This window comes from Crassostrea angulata, chromosome 3 (assembly GCF_025612915.1).
Source record: "Crassostrea angulata isolate pt1a10 chromosome 3, ASM2561291v2, whole genome shotgun sequence".
Classification (NCBI taxonomy): Eukaryota; Metazoa; Mollusca; class Bivalvia; order Ostreida; family Ostreidae; genus Magallana; species Magallana angulata.
In genome coordinates, this window is record NC_069113.1 from 22353584 (window position 1) to 22372336 (window position 18753).

The following is an 18753-nucleotide window of genomic DNA, read 5'->3' on the forward strand; positions in this document are numbered from 1 at the left end:
TATCTGGAAAACTTTGGTCAATCATTAATGATTGTCATACAAACACAACCAGTGCAATTGTTGTCAATCAAACCCAATCAGACTGGTTTCCCGTGTCACAAGGTGTACGACAAGGTGGAGTTCTGTCAACCTATTTATATCTTGTGTATATTAACGAACTTGTTGTTAACCTGGAAAAGTCCTGTACAAATACTGGTATTTTTAGTATAACCAGCAACTGTCCATCGCTTGCTGATGATATCGCGTGTATTGCAACAACACCGACGACGTTACAGCGCATGCTTGATGTCTCTTCCGAATATTCCAGGAAGTGGCGTTTTTCCTTCAATGCTCAAAAATCGTGTATTTTACAAGTCCGCTCCAAAGGCTCCAAACTAGATTTTGATTAAATATGGAAACTTGGTGATACAATAATTCCATGTGCTGACAACTATAATCACCTAGGCATTATTATCAACAACAAACTTACACTCTCAGATAGGATTATAACAGCTTGTAGAAAAGGACAAAAATCATATTTTGCTCTGAACGATATAGGCTCCAACTATCTTAACCCGCTTACTTTGTCACACCTCTATAAGACGATCGTTCTTCCCACAGTCCTCTACGGTTGTGAATTATGGAGCAATCTATCTACCAACGATCTTCAACGCCTAAATGTTTTTCAACATTTTGTTTGCAAAAATGCACAAAATCTTCCGACCAAAACAAGATCCGATATCTGTGAAAGTGTTTTCAACGTTCTACCTATCAAATCGGAAATAGATATCCGCAAACTCTTATTTCTAGGCCGACTCTGTCTCATGGATCACCAGTCTCTTTCAAAGAAGATATTTTCAACACGCCTATTTTCATTCCTGGAGAACATTTCCAATAAACAGCGAGGGTTTATTCCGGATGTCATCAATATTTTGTCCACTTACAACCTTACTGAATACCTACAAACGTGGCTCCTTGATTGCTCATATCCACCGAAACAGACTTGGAAAAAGATAGTGAGATCTACTGTATCTAAGCTACACCAAACAAACCGTAACATTAGAATGATAAATGACAATGATTTTTACCGTTTCAAATCCATTATCCAAAACCAAAACCCAAGTTTCATCTGGTCTATTCCGTCCAACTCATACGAAATCTCTCTTTGTAAATTTATCTGCAAGCTTATAGCTTGCCCTCCGGAACAGACTCCCTTTATCTGCCTACTATGCAACACCATGTTTGTAGACGTTTTTCAACATATCGCTTGTTCCTGCCCCTCTACTAATGACTTACGTACATACTGGTGGGATCAGATCACCAACTCCTTTGATATTCACCTCTCCGCGGACCTGTGTGCCATGACTGAGGATGATATATTCTTCTTTCTCCTAGGTGGGAAATACTTCACATGGTTGTCAGAAAAAGATCTACGTGCAGTTCGTATACTTAACTTTCGTTACATCCGAGACACTGCTGCACGCTATAATCAGACCCTCAAATCTCAACCTAACCGAATGTTAGCAGCATAACCTGTGTACGTGTGTACCCCGTCCCCCGTGTAGGACCTCCCCCCCCCCCCTTTTTTTTTTTTTTTTTTTTTTATATGTATATATGTAAATACTTATGCTTTGTCTTATAATGATTTTTGTTGCATGTATGTATATTTGTATGTTCTGAAATAATCCTCATATGAGGGAAATAAAGTATGAATGAATGAATGATATAGTGCCGATTTAAATTGTACGTTGAGGAGCACAACAGACTAAGGTGGTATAAAGAGTGGATATTTCTACTAGCTGTACGTGCGTCATCTTGACGTCGTGTTTTCAACGTTACCGTGCGCCGTGCTGACAAAACATGTTGATTTTTAATTTGGATAACCTTTTCCTCAAATAATATATATATATATATATATATATATATATATATATATATATATATATATATATATATATATATATATATCAATGAAATATGTGTTGTTGCATAATTTAATCTGTAAGTTATGACTTTTATGAAAAATTTATGATAGACAGCCCATCTGTCTATGTATTTTTTGTTTGACCCTCGTACAGTATAGACTCTCTTATATATGTTACCATCCATGAAACTTAAAGAAAAAGGTCTCATAAGACAGAGAATCACTTAACTTAGTTCAAGACTAATTTAACATTAATTATCAATAGTACTACGTTTCAAATAGTTAAAATTAAAATATCATATCTTTTTTGTCTTGTAACTAGGTTGAATTAGCTAAATTTCAAAAATCGATCGCCATTAGAAATATTTTTATCAAATTTTAAGAATAATTGATATGAAGATTTGAGAAAAGCATATTGTTGTTTCCAAAAATAGAACGGATTTTCTTCATATTTCAATTTGATACAATTTGGTTAATAATGATGCAAGAAAACCTTCAACGGTTGATATGGACACCGGTTGCCATGGTAACAGAAGCAAAAGATTGAAATATGACCATTTCTAGATAAATTACAAACTGTAAGTGATTTAAGCAGTCCCAGTTATACCAAAAATTGTGAATTTTTAAATTATATATTAGCGGAAAAAAAGAAACTGTGCATTATTTAATATATGAAAAAACTTTTAAAAATTACAATGAACAAATTTTATTTTTTGTAGTACTGTATTACACATGTATTCGTAACAACATCTCATAACACATTAATGTCAACGCCGAATAACGGCAATTTCAGCACACTCGAAAGTCACAGTTATTTGAATTTGAATTAACAGAATTAATAACGCGTGTGACCACCATTTGCGTTCACGCATGCTTGACAGCGACACCTCACTGATGCCACTAAAGTGTCCAGAAATGCTTGAGGGATGTTGTTCCAGATTTTGGTTAAAGCCTGGCCTAAATCAGTCAATGTCACTGGCTGATTTGGTAAACGGCGTAAACGTCTTTTCATTTCATCCCAGACAAGCTCGATCGGCAACAAATCGGGGGCCAAGGCAAGACATCGACATTCCGTTGAACAAACAAGTCCCTGACTAAACGTGCAACGTGTGGCCTTGCGTTGTCCTGCTGCAGAGTGATGTGATTTTGATGTCGCTGTATGAAGGGTATCATATGACGCTAAATAATTACATCTCGATAGCGTACGCCGGTGAGATTTCCATTGACAATTTGTAGAGGGGTCCTTCCACGTGCTGATATTCCACACCACACCATAACGCTACCTCCACCAAATTGTCGACGCTGCACAACACAAGCGTCCTGGTAACGCTCCCAAACGCGACGATACACCCTACTACGGCCGTCACTGCTATCCAAATGAAATCTGGATTCATCAGTGAACAGAATATTGGCCCAGTCCTGTATTCTGAATCGCAGATGTCGTGTGCACCACGCTAGTCTGGCGATACGATGACGTTGAAGCAGTACTGGGCGCACCGCTGGACGTCTTTGTCTGATGTTTTGCTCGCGCAGACGATAACGCACAGTTCTTGGGCTAATTGGTCGAAGCCCTGGAATGCTACGGGCAGTCAAACTTGCTGTCTTGAAACGATTTCTGAGATGCACAAGTCTAATGTGGTTGTCCTGTTGACGTGACGTCACACGAGGTCGCCCAGAGCGCGGTCGATCCTGAGTGTTGCCAGATTGTTGAAAACGTATCCATCCAATGACTGGATGGTGTTCCGATGAACTCCAAAGTGTCTTGCTACAGTATTTTGTGCCATTCCAGCAGCACAATTACGTTGGTTTTCGTTGAGTCGTGGCATGACATAGGGGTAAATTTTGTTGAAACTAAAGTGATTTCCTTAACAAAAAAAGTTTAAACAAATCCTTTACAGTTCTTATTCCAAACAGTATTGGCCCGTAAAACTCATGCGTACAAATTCTTCAATAAACAAAAGGTGCTCACTAACCATGAAAAGTCCGTGCACCCGGACGGTTACCATCCGATATTGTCAAAAACATTACCATTATCGATTGTTTAAATTTTATAAATACAAACAATAGATGTAGAAAAATTATACTAAATTTTATAATGCACATTTTTTTTTTCCGCTAGTATAGATTACATGTAATATTATTAATAAAATTGATGCTGCTGTGAGGTTTTAATTAATGAAAAATGTTTTTATAAAGTCCACAGGTCGCCCAAACAACAGCATCTTTTTGCTGCTGATTAATGTGGAATAAATTTGATGTAAAATCAAAGCCAATTTTCCACAAATAGCAACAAAGAATGGTTCTGATACATGTTTAAATAAGTGTTTTAGCTTTTCAGAATCACGATGGTTTTCATATTTTCATCCTTACAATAGCAACAGGTTTTAATTTTCTTTTCTGACATTTACGTTTAAAAATAAATACATATATTATGATAAATGCAGTTGTATTAAAATAAAAGAAAATGTTTTTTAAAATAATCACAGGTTTTCGTAGTGACATTCTTGAGATATTATCAGCCCACCAATGTTTTTTCTTTAATTTGAAAATTGCCCTTACATTTAATTTGATATTTGATAGCTTTTTTAAGCTGCAATCACTTTCTATGTGACTTTTAATTTGATGAGATTTGCCATTTCTCTATCTTTTGCTTCATTCACTATTGGCCATAGAAAGTACTGAAAGTGCCATTTTTAGCTCACTTGACATGAAAGCTCAAGTTAACTTTTTGTCTGTCTTCCGTACGACTGTCTGTCTCTCTGTCTGTAAACTTTTCATATTTTCAACATCTTCTCAAGAACCACTGGGCCAATTTCAACCAAACTCGGCACAGAGCACCCTTAGACACAGTGAATTCACAGTTGTGAAAATTAGGAACCACGCTCTTTTCCAAGGGGAGATAATTAAAAATTGTTAAAAAATTTTGTAAAATTTTCAAAAATCTTCTTCTCAAGAACCATTTGGCAAAAAAATCTGAAACCTATGTGAAAGCATCCTCAGGTAGTGTAGATATAAAGTTGTGAAAATCATGACCCCCGGGGTTAGGGTGGCGCCACAATGGGGGTCGAATTTTTACATATGAATATATAGAGTAAATCTTTAAAAATCTTCTTTTCATAAACCAATCAGCTTGGAAAGCTTATTAAAAACTTATGTGAAAGCATCCTCAGGTTGTGTTGATTCACAGTTGTGAAAATCATGTAAACAGGTAGGATGGGGCCACAATTGGGGGCGAATTTTTATATCGGAATATATCGAGTTAATCTTTTAAAATCTTCTTCTCACAAACCAATCAGCCTGGAAAGTTGAAACTTAGATAGTTTGGTTCAAAGTTGTGAAAATCATGACCCCCGGGGGTAGGGTGACACCACAATGGGGGTCAAATTTTTAAATGTAAATCTATAGAGTAAATCTTTTAAAATCTTCTTTTCATAAACCAATCAGCATGGAAAGCTACTTAAAAACTTATGTGAAAGCATCCTCAGGTAGTGTAGATTCACAGTTGTGAAAATCATGTAAAAATCATGACCCCCAGGAATAGGATGGGGCCACAATTGGGGGCGAATTTTTATATCGGAATATATAGAGTAAATCTTTTAAAATCTTCTAACAAACCAATCAGCCTGGAAAGTTGAAACTTAGGTAGTGTAGATTCTAAGTTGTGAAAATCATAACCCCAAGGGGTAGGATGAGGCCACAATGGGAGGAGGGCGAATTTTATTAAGGAATACATATAGGCCTGGAAAGTTGAAACTTATGTAGAAGCATCCTCAGGTAGTGTAGATTCAAAGTTGTGAAAATCATAACTCCTGGTGTAGATGGGACCACAATGGAGGTCGAATTTTAAATAAGAATATACAGAGTAAATCTTTAAACTCTTTTTCTCAGAAAAAATCTTCTTTTTAGATATTTTTAAAAATCTTCTTCTCATTTCCTAAGAAAAGCTGTAACTTTTGTGGAAGCAACTTCAGATAGTGTAGATTCAAATTCGTTAAAATTAAAATATTGAGGAGTCGGTGGGGCCACATTGGGGACCAATGGAACAAATGAAGACATAATTATTCACAAAAACGGAAATGTTATCACATAAGGTTAGACTTATGTGCAAGCATTTTGACATATTGCTGATTCTTTAAAATTCTGGCCCCTGAACGAATCTTGGGTCTCTCCAGAGGTTTAGAGTTTGATAAAGGTTTATATCCCATATGTAAACAATTGTTTTGAGTACTGCAATGCTCAACATGTGATATGACAATAAAATCATCAAGTAAGAAAAGGGACCTGATTATAAACCTAAGAATATCCAGAGGGAAAAATGGATTGATATTTATACAGGATCGACATGTATTATTCCACATTGACCAGATATTTTGTATTATGACTCAATTAAGCTGGTTTTATCATGCCTATTGTTACCTAGGTGAGCAATGTGGCCCATGGGCCTCTTGTTTACTGAAAATTTCTGACATTTATTGATATTGTACTGTTATTGCTGAGAATTGCTGATATTTACTGATAATTTTACTGTTATTACTGATCATTGCTATTGGTTCTGATATTTACTGACGTTTCTGCCGTGAGTTCTGATAATTACTGATTTTAACTGTTGGTACTGGGAATTGCTGATAATTACTGATATTTTTAAAGCGCCAAATATTGTCTTTTAATTACTAAAATACACATAATTCAGGTTCAGGTGTGTATTCTTCAGTTTTGCGTTTAACTTAGAGTTTTATATATAAAAAAACAACATTTTTTAAATTCATTTGATAGTTTTATTTTGAACTTCTACGTACAACTTTGGTTTCTACATAGAACTGTTCTTTAGAGATTATATTAGGATAAACAAAAGATCGCAACATACTATAAAGGTATCCACAATAAATTATGTAATGCAAAAATATTTCAAAAAATGACATTTCAAACTTGTAATTTGTAACAATATTGTTAGTAATTTTCCATGCGGGATTCAAAGAATACATTGTAAATGCCTTCTTGGTTTTCGATGATAAAAATTAAAAAATAGATAAATAACGGAGATTCAATGAAGCCACATTTTTCACACTCACAAGACACACTGAAACTGTTGCCATTAATATTTCGACTGTCCAGAAGCTTCCACACGAATACTCACTGAGCATTTAACTTGCCAGCTAGATGATCTTTAGAAGAGGAAAGGGACTTTAAAGATTGAATCCAATTCTTTACACATCTAAAGAGTTCCAACTTAACACTAATCTAAGGACTCTATATTTCTCAATATTGATACCGATCTTCTTGTTCATTGTAACCGTGTATTAAACTTTTCTGCTAGTCAGCCAGAAGTATATAATAATATATTTAAAGACGAAAACGAAGATATTTCTCTTACATGTGCCTTCCAAGTGTGACATACGAAATCTAGTCCAGAATAGCTCAATTATTCAGCAATTGGTACTGAACATATGTCATATTTTGGACTTGATGTTGAAAAAAATAAAGATTTTAATTACTTTAAAATAAAAGAATTTTCCCCCTATCTCTATATTGCTTAAAAATTACAATGTGTGGAACTTCATTTACTAGCATCATGGAAAATTTACCTCTAGCTGAAAAAATTGTTTATAAATGATTTGCAAACAAACAGAAAATGATAGCCCTCAAAACTACTAGATGATTTTTGAACCCCAATTAATAATGCAATTTACAATTGAGGACAAAACAAAGATAATAAAATATGTGCTGGTTATAATTTATTAAACTATTTTACAGTCTTCAACTTTAACCATGTAACTTTAATCATTGGTATTTTTTGTGATTTATCAAATGCTTTTCCATATGAAAGATTTCTTTCATATTGTTTATAGGAGGTACAATTTGTATTACATTTCATTTTCAATGTACGACATAGCTTCCTGCACAATATTGTTCAATGCCAAAAGTGCCAGTACGTCTTGAGTCATGTTTTGTGTGGTTCCCCGTACGTAATTAGCAACTGGAAGAATCTGGCAGTCTTGAAAACGAAATATCCTCTTGACCTCGTCTACTTTGTTATATGCATTTTCACTCCGAAAGATGCTATTCAAATTGCCGGATTGACACAGCCTGTCTGCCCTGGTTAAAATCACTCGAATAGGTATATCTAAAAAGTATTAATTGTAAAGTACATGTATCGTAATACTCCCTGAAATATTTTGACATTTAATTGTTCAGAGTTCGACATTTCAGTTATAGTAAATTTTATAATTATTAATAGAAGATTACTTAATATGTAGAGTTTACACTGATGATTGCAGTAAATAGAGGCCATTACCTCTATTTTCTAGTATACAGTACACTGTACATGTATGTACATGTACAAGGTACAGTCCATGCCCTTAGAATGGTATGTTAATCCTATACAATCAATTACGATTTGAAATGATAGTGTAAAGTCTAATAGGTAAATGTAATATATTTTGCTAAATTATTTCAAGAAATAAAGACATAGGTGATATGTATTTATAAGAGGAGGATTTGTGAATTCCGTTCATATATTGAGTTATCACCAATGTTAGCAATAATAGCATTTCATGTAGTATATTTATCCAGTTTGTTTAAATTGTTGCTATTCATTGTAGGGCATTAAATAATTATAAATTCGGAAATGGCCGGATCCCCAACACGCGTTTGTTTCATTTTATAACAACTAAGCCGCTTACAAATTGGAGCCCACGTTCGCACCACTCCCTAGGAAACTACTATTCAACTGACTTTGTACATGTATCACTTATCAGCCCTGCGAATGTTATTGTCAATAAAATTCAGATCACGTGTATCCTTTCAGCTTTGCAGTAAAAGTTGATTTTATAGAATCTAGATACTTGTAGTCGAATGATTTTTTTTAGATGTTTATTAATTTTCAATTTTATCTTCATCAATTGGTGGAATAAATGAGTTCCGTATAAGAAATTGACGAGCCAATATAAAATAATTATTTTTTCTGCTGTTGCAACAACATGCTTAGTAGCGCCCCTACAACCGATCCTACCTACTGCAACTGACAAATTTTATTTACTCATATATTTCCTGGGTTATTTTTGGATAAAATCGAATACAATATATTTTTAAACAAATTCAATTAAGCATTTAAGTTTTCGGAAATGACTAGATAAGACTTTGTGTATGTCAGCTAAAACGGACACAATTTCCTAGGAAAAAACCCAAGCTGGGACATTTTTTTTGTGCGAAAAAAAAAACAACACAAAAAAACGGTTTATAATTTAATCATTAACGTTAGTTGATAAAGAATTGAACAAATTTTAAAATCATCAGTGATTCTTAGGTTCAAATTTGTTTACAGTTCTTTGGCAAGCACAATAATATACATTACAATTTATGTTTGATGAATGACTCAATAATGGACTTGGAAACCGTTAATTTCCAATAAAATCTCAATAACCAAAAATGTTTCAGCATCCCAATTTCCTGAAAATAGACATATGACTGACATTAAACATTTGTAATGGTAAATTACTTTACAAAAGGACGCATGATTGAAAGAAAAGCTATATGTGCGAAAATATAAACAAATAATAAATCAGAAATTTAACCATTTAGCATGCACACTATTAAAATGAATGCTAAGGAATAAAAACAATCTGTGTAACTTTAAACTTATTTCTTTGACTTCTTAGACTTCTTTCTGAATAACCAATGTAAAAATCAATGTACACTTTTCTGTCAAGAGATCTCAACAGTATATAGCGTTACATCAATATAGCTAGCCATGTTAAAAAAACCGATGTCAAAATCTTAATAGAGGGACAGTAGGACATTTCCATTGGTGTGTTTGCAGATATAAATAATATATATTAGTAAGTGTGTTTTCTGTAATTGTGAATTCAAATCATTTTATTTCCCGTGTTTTTCTCAATTATTTAAAACTCAGTCATTGGTAATGCATGTAAGTATTGGTATTATTAGCAAGTAAAAATGGAAGACCCTCAGAAGGATCACGGTTTATCCTTATCTTCTATAATAAACGATGAATATGTCATATTTGGAAGTATTTTTTTATCAGAGGAATTTTTAAAGAATGCACATTTGGGGTAAAATAACAAAAAATCCAAGAAAAAAAATCGTTCTTTAATATGATAAACACGTGCAAAAATCAGTATTTGGTAAATTTTGGACATTGTAATAAAGCATTTTATCCAATTTTAATGTGTTAAACCCATGATCTCATGAATCCCTCGACCTCTTTCACCTCTCAAAATTACGAATAAAAATGAAATAATGAAAATAACATCTCCATGTACAAAACCATAAACTCCCTTTTACTGGTAGATTCTTGACATTGTTTTAGATATTTACATTATAAATCACAAGATTTTATGAGAGAGTGAGGGAGAGAGAGAATTGCTTAAATGTACATAAAGAAATCAAAGTACTGAGAGTACTGAAAGACGGGGTCTTGAAAGTTTGAATTTGTAATTGTCCTTGATTTGCTCGAATATGCTTCCAAAATTTATGAGTTTGAATTAGTTGTTTCAATCTTTGTTAATTCGGCTTTTTTGCAATTGTCTGATACTTTGTCTAAATTTTACTCAATACCGGCCTTCATAATTGTAGAAAATTGACACAACGGTATGTTATGTAAAATAAGACCCCAAGGAAAATTTTTAAAAATTACTAATAACCGGGAAAATCAAACAACTACCCGGTATATCAAAGTAGATAATTTTAATCATTAGATTTATTCAATTTTGTGATCAAAGGGAAAATCCACAAGTCGGACGGTATTCGTAATAAAAGTTTTATGAAAACCCCGAAAACTCTAAAACTGCTGAATTAACAAACAAAGTGAACATTTGTATACCGATAGCAAACACAGGCACCTGACGTTAGAAATATTTTTTTTTTACAATAAAATTCCAAGAACTTTGACAATAAAAGGATTTGTCACGGTCGCCATTTTGATTTTTAAGACCGACTTATCTGACACGATTTTCTTCATTTGCGATTCATGCAAAATTAATAGGTAAAAATAAATCCGTTCGCCACTTACTACTTTTTTGTTTAAACTCGTACATAACCTACACGAATTACGATACAACCGTTCCTTTCATTAAAACTCATACTCCGAAAACCAGAGACATAAATAACAGAGATTGTTTAATCTATACACGCTATAATTTGCGTCAATTTTGAATAAAGGGGAAAATGTATGTGTTTGATTACTAATAAAAGTTACCTTTATGCTGTTAATTATAATGCTCAATTCGATCACTTAACAAATATATCAAATATTAAACAATAAAAAATATTTATTTTCCTGCCAGGAAAGTAATGCCTCCTCGTGAATATCAATCTATCACGTGATATCGACAGCTAAATGTAGCCTATCATACCAAAACTGGTGAAGGGTCAACAACATCTTCATAATTGTGATAGTTTCACAAAGGAAAGGATATTTTCAGTAAAGCATAAATTTGTCAGATATACAAGTACAAACAAAAGAAAAAAATACAAGCCTGTGAGTAGATATAAATACTGCCTTTAAAAAAATGACGTAGACCTGTGTTTTTCCCCTATGTGCTATTTATAGATCCTATAAGTGTTAATGCAGAAGTAAGGGTATCGTGAATGACAAACGTATTTTACTCATTATACATGTATGTATTTCAAATTAACAACTGTTAAGCATATTAAAAATTAAGTTGGATATTTAATTAGACAAACAATAACGACTACCTAGTTCTCCGCGGACATGCGCAATGAGGTCGGTTTGCTCTTCCTTTATCAATATTCATGAAAAGGTATATTTTTCTGGCAGGAAAATAAACAATTAAAAATCTATATCTTTGTAGCGAGATGGAATTCACCATTGTAATTTACAGATTAAGGATAACTTTTATAAGTAGACAAACACATGCGTTTTCACTGTCATACAAAATTGACGTAAATTATAGCGTGTATAGCTTTAACTCCGCCATTAGCGTGTAAATGTTACGGAACCAACCTTACTTTGAGAACTAAAAGTGCAAAAGCAATCTTGTATAAGTCATTAAATTTGAACCTGATAGTGAACATGAACCTATAGATATTTTAAGCATGTTTTTATTTATGAAATATTTACAAAACTCTTCATTCTTATTGACTTTTCACAAGGTAATGGTAATGCATTACTTTACTCATGTAATGGTAATGTAATGCATTACTTCAAGAAAATTGAGTAATGGTAATGGTACTTTAATGCCCTAATTCATGAAGTAATGGCAATGTAATGCATTATTTTACAATGTAATTCACCCCAAGTCTGATTCCAACTAAGCCGGAAAACATGAACATTAACATTTATCTTGGTTCTTCAATCGATAAGATTGTATATATTATATGATGTATAAGTCTTCCAAAATGTATAATCTATAATAGATTTTGCTTACAATGCATTGTTTAAAATTTAAATTCAGTTTAATCAACTAAAGAGCCAACGAACAAGAAGGCAAATTCAGACTTGTTTTTATTTTCTTTGTACAAAACTTCTTTCGAGACGAACATCAGTCATACCGCAAGTAGACTGAAAGCCAATGAAACACGTTTTTAATTTGTAAAACATCTGTGTATAACCCGTCACGATTTTAACTTCGGCTTGCGCATGAAGTTCAGTAGTATTCAGGTGAAAGATTGTCAAAATAAAATTCACATCTTTTCAAAAATGGCACATTGCGTTTGGGAACTTTAATTTCGATTCCACCATCAACCTCTTCTATTGATTAATGAGCTCGTACACCAACTGAATCGTCAACGGCGCTGTGCATTCAGTTACGTAACTCATCCACATTTGAACCCGAGCAAGAATATTTTGATCAACTATTTGTTTATTTTCCAAATAGAATTTTGTTTATACACAGTGGACTTTAAACAATTGCATGTTTTTATAATACATATTTTCTGAAATGCATGAAAACTTTCTGCACTATTTTCTTACGCGTAGATTTAATTCATGTGTTCTACGCGTGCCTTCCGGTTTGAGACTAAGGCTGACAATAAACCAATAGACGGGGTCACGTGACGTCTATAAATGAAATTTGAAAAAGGTCCCCTCTAATTCTTTGGATGCATGTAATAAATTAGAGGTTAAAGAACATAATTAAAAGTTGAGAGAGAGAGACTCAGAGAGAGAGAGAGAGACAGAGAGAGAGAGAGAGAGAGAAATACCACCCATTATAAATGAATTACAGATCCGCGCATGACCTAGAAATAGCATCAGTAATGAAACAGACTATATTATTTTATGCAGAATGTTCCTGAAACATGGCAGAGTAAACTAAGTTTTTACACAATACGGACACTCATTCATTTTTAAAAAGCACGGTATTGCACACCATAAGCATAAAATTATCAAGCAACCCAATGTTTATCTTTTTAACTACTTGTAACTCTGATCCGAATATCATTGTTTTAGTTAAAATAACAGTAGGATGTTACAATAAGACTTATTTCCTAATAAATTTTCACGTTTTAACATAATCATATCAGAGTTATATTTGATAGGAAAAACATTCCATACTTACATGTTTTGAGAATAGAATCCGAACACTCATACTTCTGCTAGAAATTTTACAGGCACAGCATAAATCTCGGACCGGCCTCGAGGAGAGTCTCGTGAACTATCATTCGAGCACCTCTTTATTTATGACAGACTAAGCAATGATAAAGAAAAAATTCCGAACACATTCGAAATGGTGTTATTAATATCACTGGTGACTGATCGGCTTTTAGACACCCTGTCTGACTTTTGGCTGAATAAAATTTGAACAGTATCGGGATACCTGCAACAGAATTCGCATTCATTCGTACACTTTTGTAATCCGTCATCCATATACGAATACCCGTGCCACATATCATAAGTGCTAAATATTTGTGTTCAGTGATATAATTATCTATGTTGCAATTATTCTGCCATGTATTTTGTATTCCGTTTTTGTTGTCTCATGATATATGTGTAGCATGCATGTACGTGTTACCTGATCAGAGAGTGTTTGAACTGTTCATTTCAAACTGAAGTGCTTCCAAATAAAAACTTATTTAAAACTTCTGGAGGGAAGAGTCAACGAACCAATAAAATTTAAACAAGAGGCCCATGGGCCACAAATCGCTCACCTGAACAATAGTCCTTGTATCATTTTATTTCGAAAGGGTTTATTATGAAGTGAACTCTGAATAAATATTGCCATATATTAAACAATACATAAAAAAAAGAAACAGTTTTATCTTTGGCATGTTCTTATTAATAGTTATTTTACACATCAAATGAGACTGAATTTTAAGCTCTTAAATACCTATTTGCAGTAAAAAAAAATCCCATTTCACTGAAAAAATTGAAAAATATTCGTTAAATAATTAATAGATGATATTGGCATCTGTTTTGTATTTTAATCATTAAAAGCTTCTTTATCGATTCATCAAATAAAAATATTGCAGGTGTAATGAGGACATTAGGCATGTTAGATTTTGCATTCTCATCGATCATCTGTCTTATAGACTAAACTAAAAAAACATGGAGAGTCTATATAAAGTTGATAAAGTCTATCAATGATTCCTACTTTTTTCCCTAACCATTTTTTATCTTTTGTTCCTTTATCTTTCCTAACTGTGTGTTTGTGAATCAAACTTCGTAAAAACTAAGATCCATACCTTTTTGAAGTTGTTTAAATTTATTATCTTTGATCCCGATCACTTGGATCCCGATATGTGAGTAATTGATGTCGGGATCGAAATTCCAAAAAAAAAAAACTAGTCTCGATAAACATACACATATATTTCCAGTAGTCTCGTTCAACCAGACGCTCGGCTCTCTCCGTAAATCTCCGACGAGCAGAGATCTCTGCTCGTCGGAGATTTACGGAGACAGGCGGGCGTCTGGTTGAACGAGGCTAGTATTTCCAGATAATTTAACTATGATAAATTTATCATGGAATTTTCTTTTTTCTTTTTCTTTTTGAATACTCTTTTAATAAAAAATGATTTAAACAATTTATAATCTGCACTATCTTAGAATGATTGCATAGTAATCTCACAAACTGTAGCATTGTAGTTCTTAAAAAGAAGAGTTTAAAGACATTTTCCCATTATATAAGTCTATGTAAAACTTTGAACATATTTTGGAGCCGTACGTAGTATTAGTCCGTGGATCATGGTTTTCACAATTTAGAATCTACACTATCTTAGGGTACTTGTATAGTAATCTCACTAATTTTAGCACTGTAGTCCTTGAGAATACATTTTTAAAAACATTTTCCCCCATGTATTTCTTTGTTAAATTTGTCTTTTTTAATCAACTTTGAACCCCTCTTGGGACCCTAGTATTGACCCGGGGATCGCGATTTTTACAATTTAAAATCTTTGCTATATATACAAGCTTTGATGTAAATATTGGCATGTCTGGTGCAGTGGTTCTTAAGAAGATTTTTTAAGACACCCACCCAATTTTCGCAGTTTCGCAATTATCTCCCTTTTAAAAAGGGTTGTGCCCTTTATTTTAACAATTTAGAATCCCCTTCCCATAAGGATGCTTTGTACCAAGTTTGGTTAAATTTGGCTCAGTGGTTCTAGAGAAGAAGTCAAAAATGCGAAAAGTTTACAGACGGTCGGGCAGACGGACTGACGGACGGACGACGGACAACGGGTGATCATAAAAGCTCACTTGAACCTTCGGTTCAGGTGAGCCAAAAACACTAAATCAAAAACACCAAATGAATATCAAGAGATATTATAACTTTGGTCGGAACCGTAATTGCTGTAATAAAACCATATGACTATTATAGCATGGTCGGGATAGCTATTATTCCACTTCTTAAAAAGAAACATTTTTATGGAAATTATTTCTCAAGATGTTTTTTATTAACTCTCCTAGTTCACACAATGCTTGCGCATTGGATAAAAACAAATTCTGTTTTTTTTCGATTCAATTTTCATTTGTAGTGTTTTTAAAGAAAATAGGATTCCAAAGCTTATCCGTGAGTCGTCAGTTTTTAAAATTAAATGAGAAATATCAAATGAAAATATAAATTTAAAGTATTTACATTTCATAAAACCAAATGCATTTGTATGCCATGACCAGCACTTGATTTTGTTATACAAATTGCAACTCTTACTCATATTTTGCAGACGATGTTGTACACGCCTTAATTCATCATATTCTCCTATTTGAGTGTCTGCATTTATAACGAACAAAACACAATGCATCTTTTCAGATAATGTCGGGTTTCTTCTATATGAATCGTCATCTTCCCGAATAGTGGTATCCTTAAACTGAAATCAATTAAGTAAAAGGAAAATAAATACTTTTCAACTGGTGTATTGATAATCCCAAAAATAAAATGAATACATTTAAAGATAAGATAAACGAATGACATGTATTTTTTTATATTCTCCCTTCTGAAAGCTGAAATCAAGTCATAAATAGACAGACGCTAGATAGCTTTCCTTATCCCCGAGTAAGTTTTTAAACTCTTGGGAATCATTTCATTGTATTGCATTTACAGTGTATTTTCTGAGTTTTTTTTTAGTTTCATATTCTGTTTGCTTATTATGCTTCTCTTATACTTGTATATGATGTTACTTTTCTTCTGGACTGAATAATTGTATACATTTATTATTCTATTGCGACCGAGTAGCAACGTTAAAGTAAGATTAACGTCTACACAGGTGAGGCATGTAAGGCGAAAAACTGAATTCAGAAGCTTATAAAGGGGTTATACGAATAAGGCACGTAGCATCGTTTTTCAAAGTGGGGCCAGACTTGTCAAATCTTGACAAACAACCCCTCCCCTCTCCCAAAAAAAAAAGACCCAACATTTGCCCAATCTTCAAAATCCTAATCTGTGGGGAAAGGGGGGAGTGCAAGTGCGAAATTCCAATTACTTTTATTTTATTTTTAGTTTTTTATATTTCATTCTAATTTTTTATATCCCCCTCCCCAAAGAAAAAAGGTTTTATCGAATATGCTTCCAAAACTTATGAATTTTAATTAGTTGTTTCAATCTACGTTAAATTGGCTTTTTGCAAATGTCTGATACTTTGTCTAAATTTTACTCAATCCCAGCCTCCATAACTTTAGAAAATTGCCACAACAGTATTTTATGTAAAATAAGACCCCAAGGAAAATTTTTAAAAATTACTAATAACCGGGAAAACCAAAACAACTATATAAATTTTATTACAAATAAAAAATATATCTGTTATGAATGACAGAAATTGGCAAATCCGCCATTAGCGTGTAAATGTTACGGGTTCAACGTTACTTTGAGAACTACAAGTGCAACAGCAATCTTGTATAAGTCATTAAGTTTGAACCTGATAGTGAACACGAACCTGTAAATATGTTTAAGCATGTTTTATTTATGAAACATATACAAAAAGTTTAACTCTTTATTTAGCTTTTGAATTACCTTTTTAAAACTTATTGACTTTCACAAAGTAATGGTAATGCATTACTTTACTCATGGAATGGTAATGTAATGCATTACTTCAAAAAAAAAAAAAAATAAGTAATGGTAATGGTAATTTGATGCCCTAATTCATAATGCAATGTATTACTTTACAATGTAATTCACTCCAAGCCTGATTCCAACTAAGCCGGACAACATGAACATGAACATTTAACTTGGTTCTTCAATCGATAAGATTGTATATATTATTTGATGTATTGGTCACCGAAATTGTATAATCTATATAGATTTTGCTTACAATGCATTGTTCAAAATTTTAATTTAGTTTAATTAACTAGATCTCGTTACGAGTAACGAGTAGGTCTTCCGTCCAATTTTGTTTTATGTGATACAATGAAATATCGATACTCTCTGCCAAATCTGAGATCCTGGTGAAACTAGGTTTTTTTGTCTCGAGACCGGAAACGGACGAACGAAAGTGATTAATGAAAATAAAAGCTAGTTTTTTTTTATACATATGCCTAGTGTACATCACTGTTTATTATCCTAGATGAAACACCAAAGACAATCAGTTAAACTTGTTAAAAACATGAATTGTATGAACTCTTCTCGTGAGTACCGGAAGTGACGGTTGATAAAAGAAACCCGTTAAACATATCTTCAATCAATTGCCTATCATTCATAAATGTTCGGGTCTCAGTCACTTACAGTGACTAAAATCTCGCGGGTATTAAATTTGTAAAAAGGATAGTTACCTAAGATATTTGATATAACTCACCGGAAGTAGAATATGTTTGCTTATTTAACATATATAAGATTTCAAGAATATGTTTGCTTATTTAACATATATAAGATCGTGTAATGATGTACCGGTATTCATTCCATGTAAAAAAAAAAAAAAGGAAAAAATATATTTAAGTGCTTCCGGTGACGACTGGAAGTGACAGCGATTCAAACAAAATAATGTAAACATGGATCCATACTTAAGGCTATCATCCTACAAATTTTGGTTGTTCAAGTTATCACAGTTTTTGAGATCTCGTGGAGTAATTGTTTTTTTTTTTGTCTCTTGACAGGAAACGGACAAACGGAAATGCTCAGTGAAAATAAAAACTTTTCTTGAACATTAGACACTTGTATTTTATTGTTTATTAATTGAACTGAAAATGTCAAAGAAAAACAGTTAAACTTTCAAACAGCTTGTCTATTATCTATATAAGTTTCGTGTATTGATCACTTGGCTTTCTGAGATTTCGTGGGTAAAACATTGATTTAAAAACGCTTTCTGAGATATTTGAGATATCTTACCGGAAGTAGATTTTTTTATTTTTATTCAACATCGGATACATGATATATGTAAAGATTATTACTTATATTTCAATTCTATATGAAACAAATTAAATGCAAAAAAAATAAGTGCTTCCAGTGACGACC

At 32.9% G+C, this 18753-nt stretch overlaps 1 protein-coding gene across 1 annotated transcript in view; it reads right to left on the reverse strand.

Moving 5' to 3' along the window:
* Positions 1 to 7715: 7715 nt before the first annotated feature.
* LOC128175839 (uncharacterized) overlaps positions 7716 to 18753 on the reverse strand; it is a 61509-nt gene continuing 50471 nt past the window's right edge. The window contains exons 4-5 of the mRNA XM_052841686.1: positions 16024 to 16180; positions 7716 to 8024 (exon numbers count right to left, since the gene is read on the reverse strand). Coding sequence (XP_052697646.1) covers positions 7765 to 8024; positions 16024 to 16180 — 417 coding nt within the window. The 3' untranslated portion in view covers positions 7716 to 7764. The remainder of the gene's footprint in view (positions 8025 to 16023; positions 16181 to 18753) is intronic.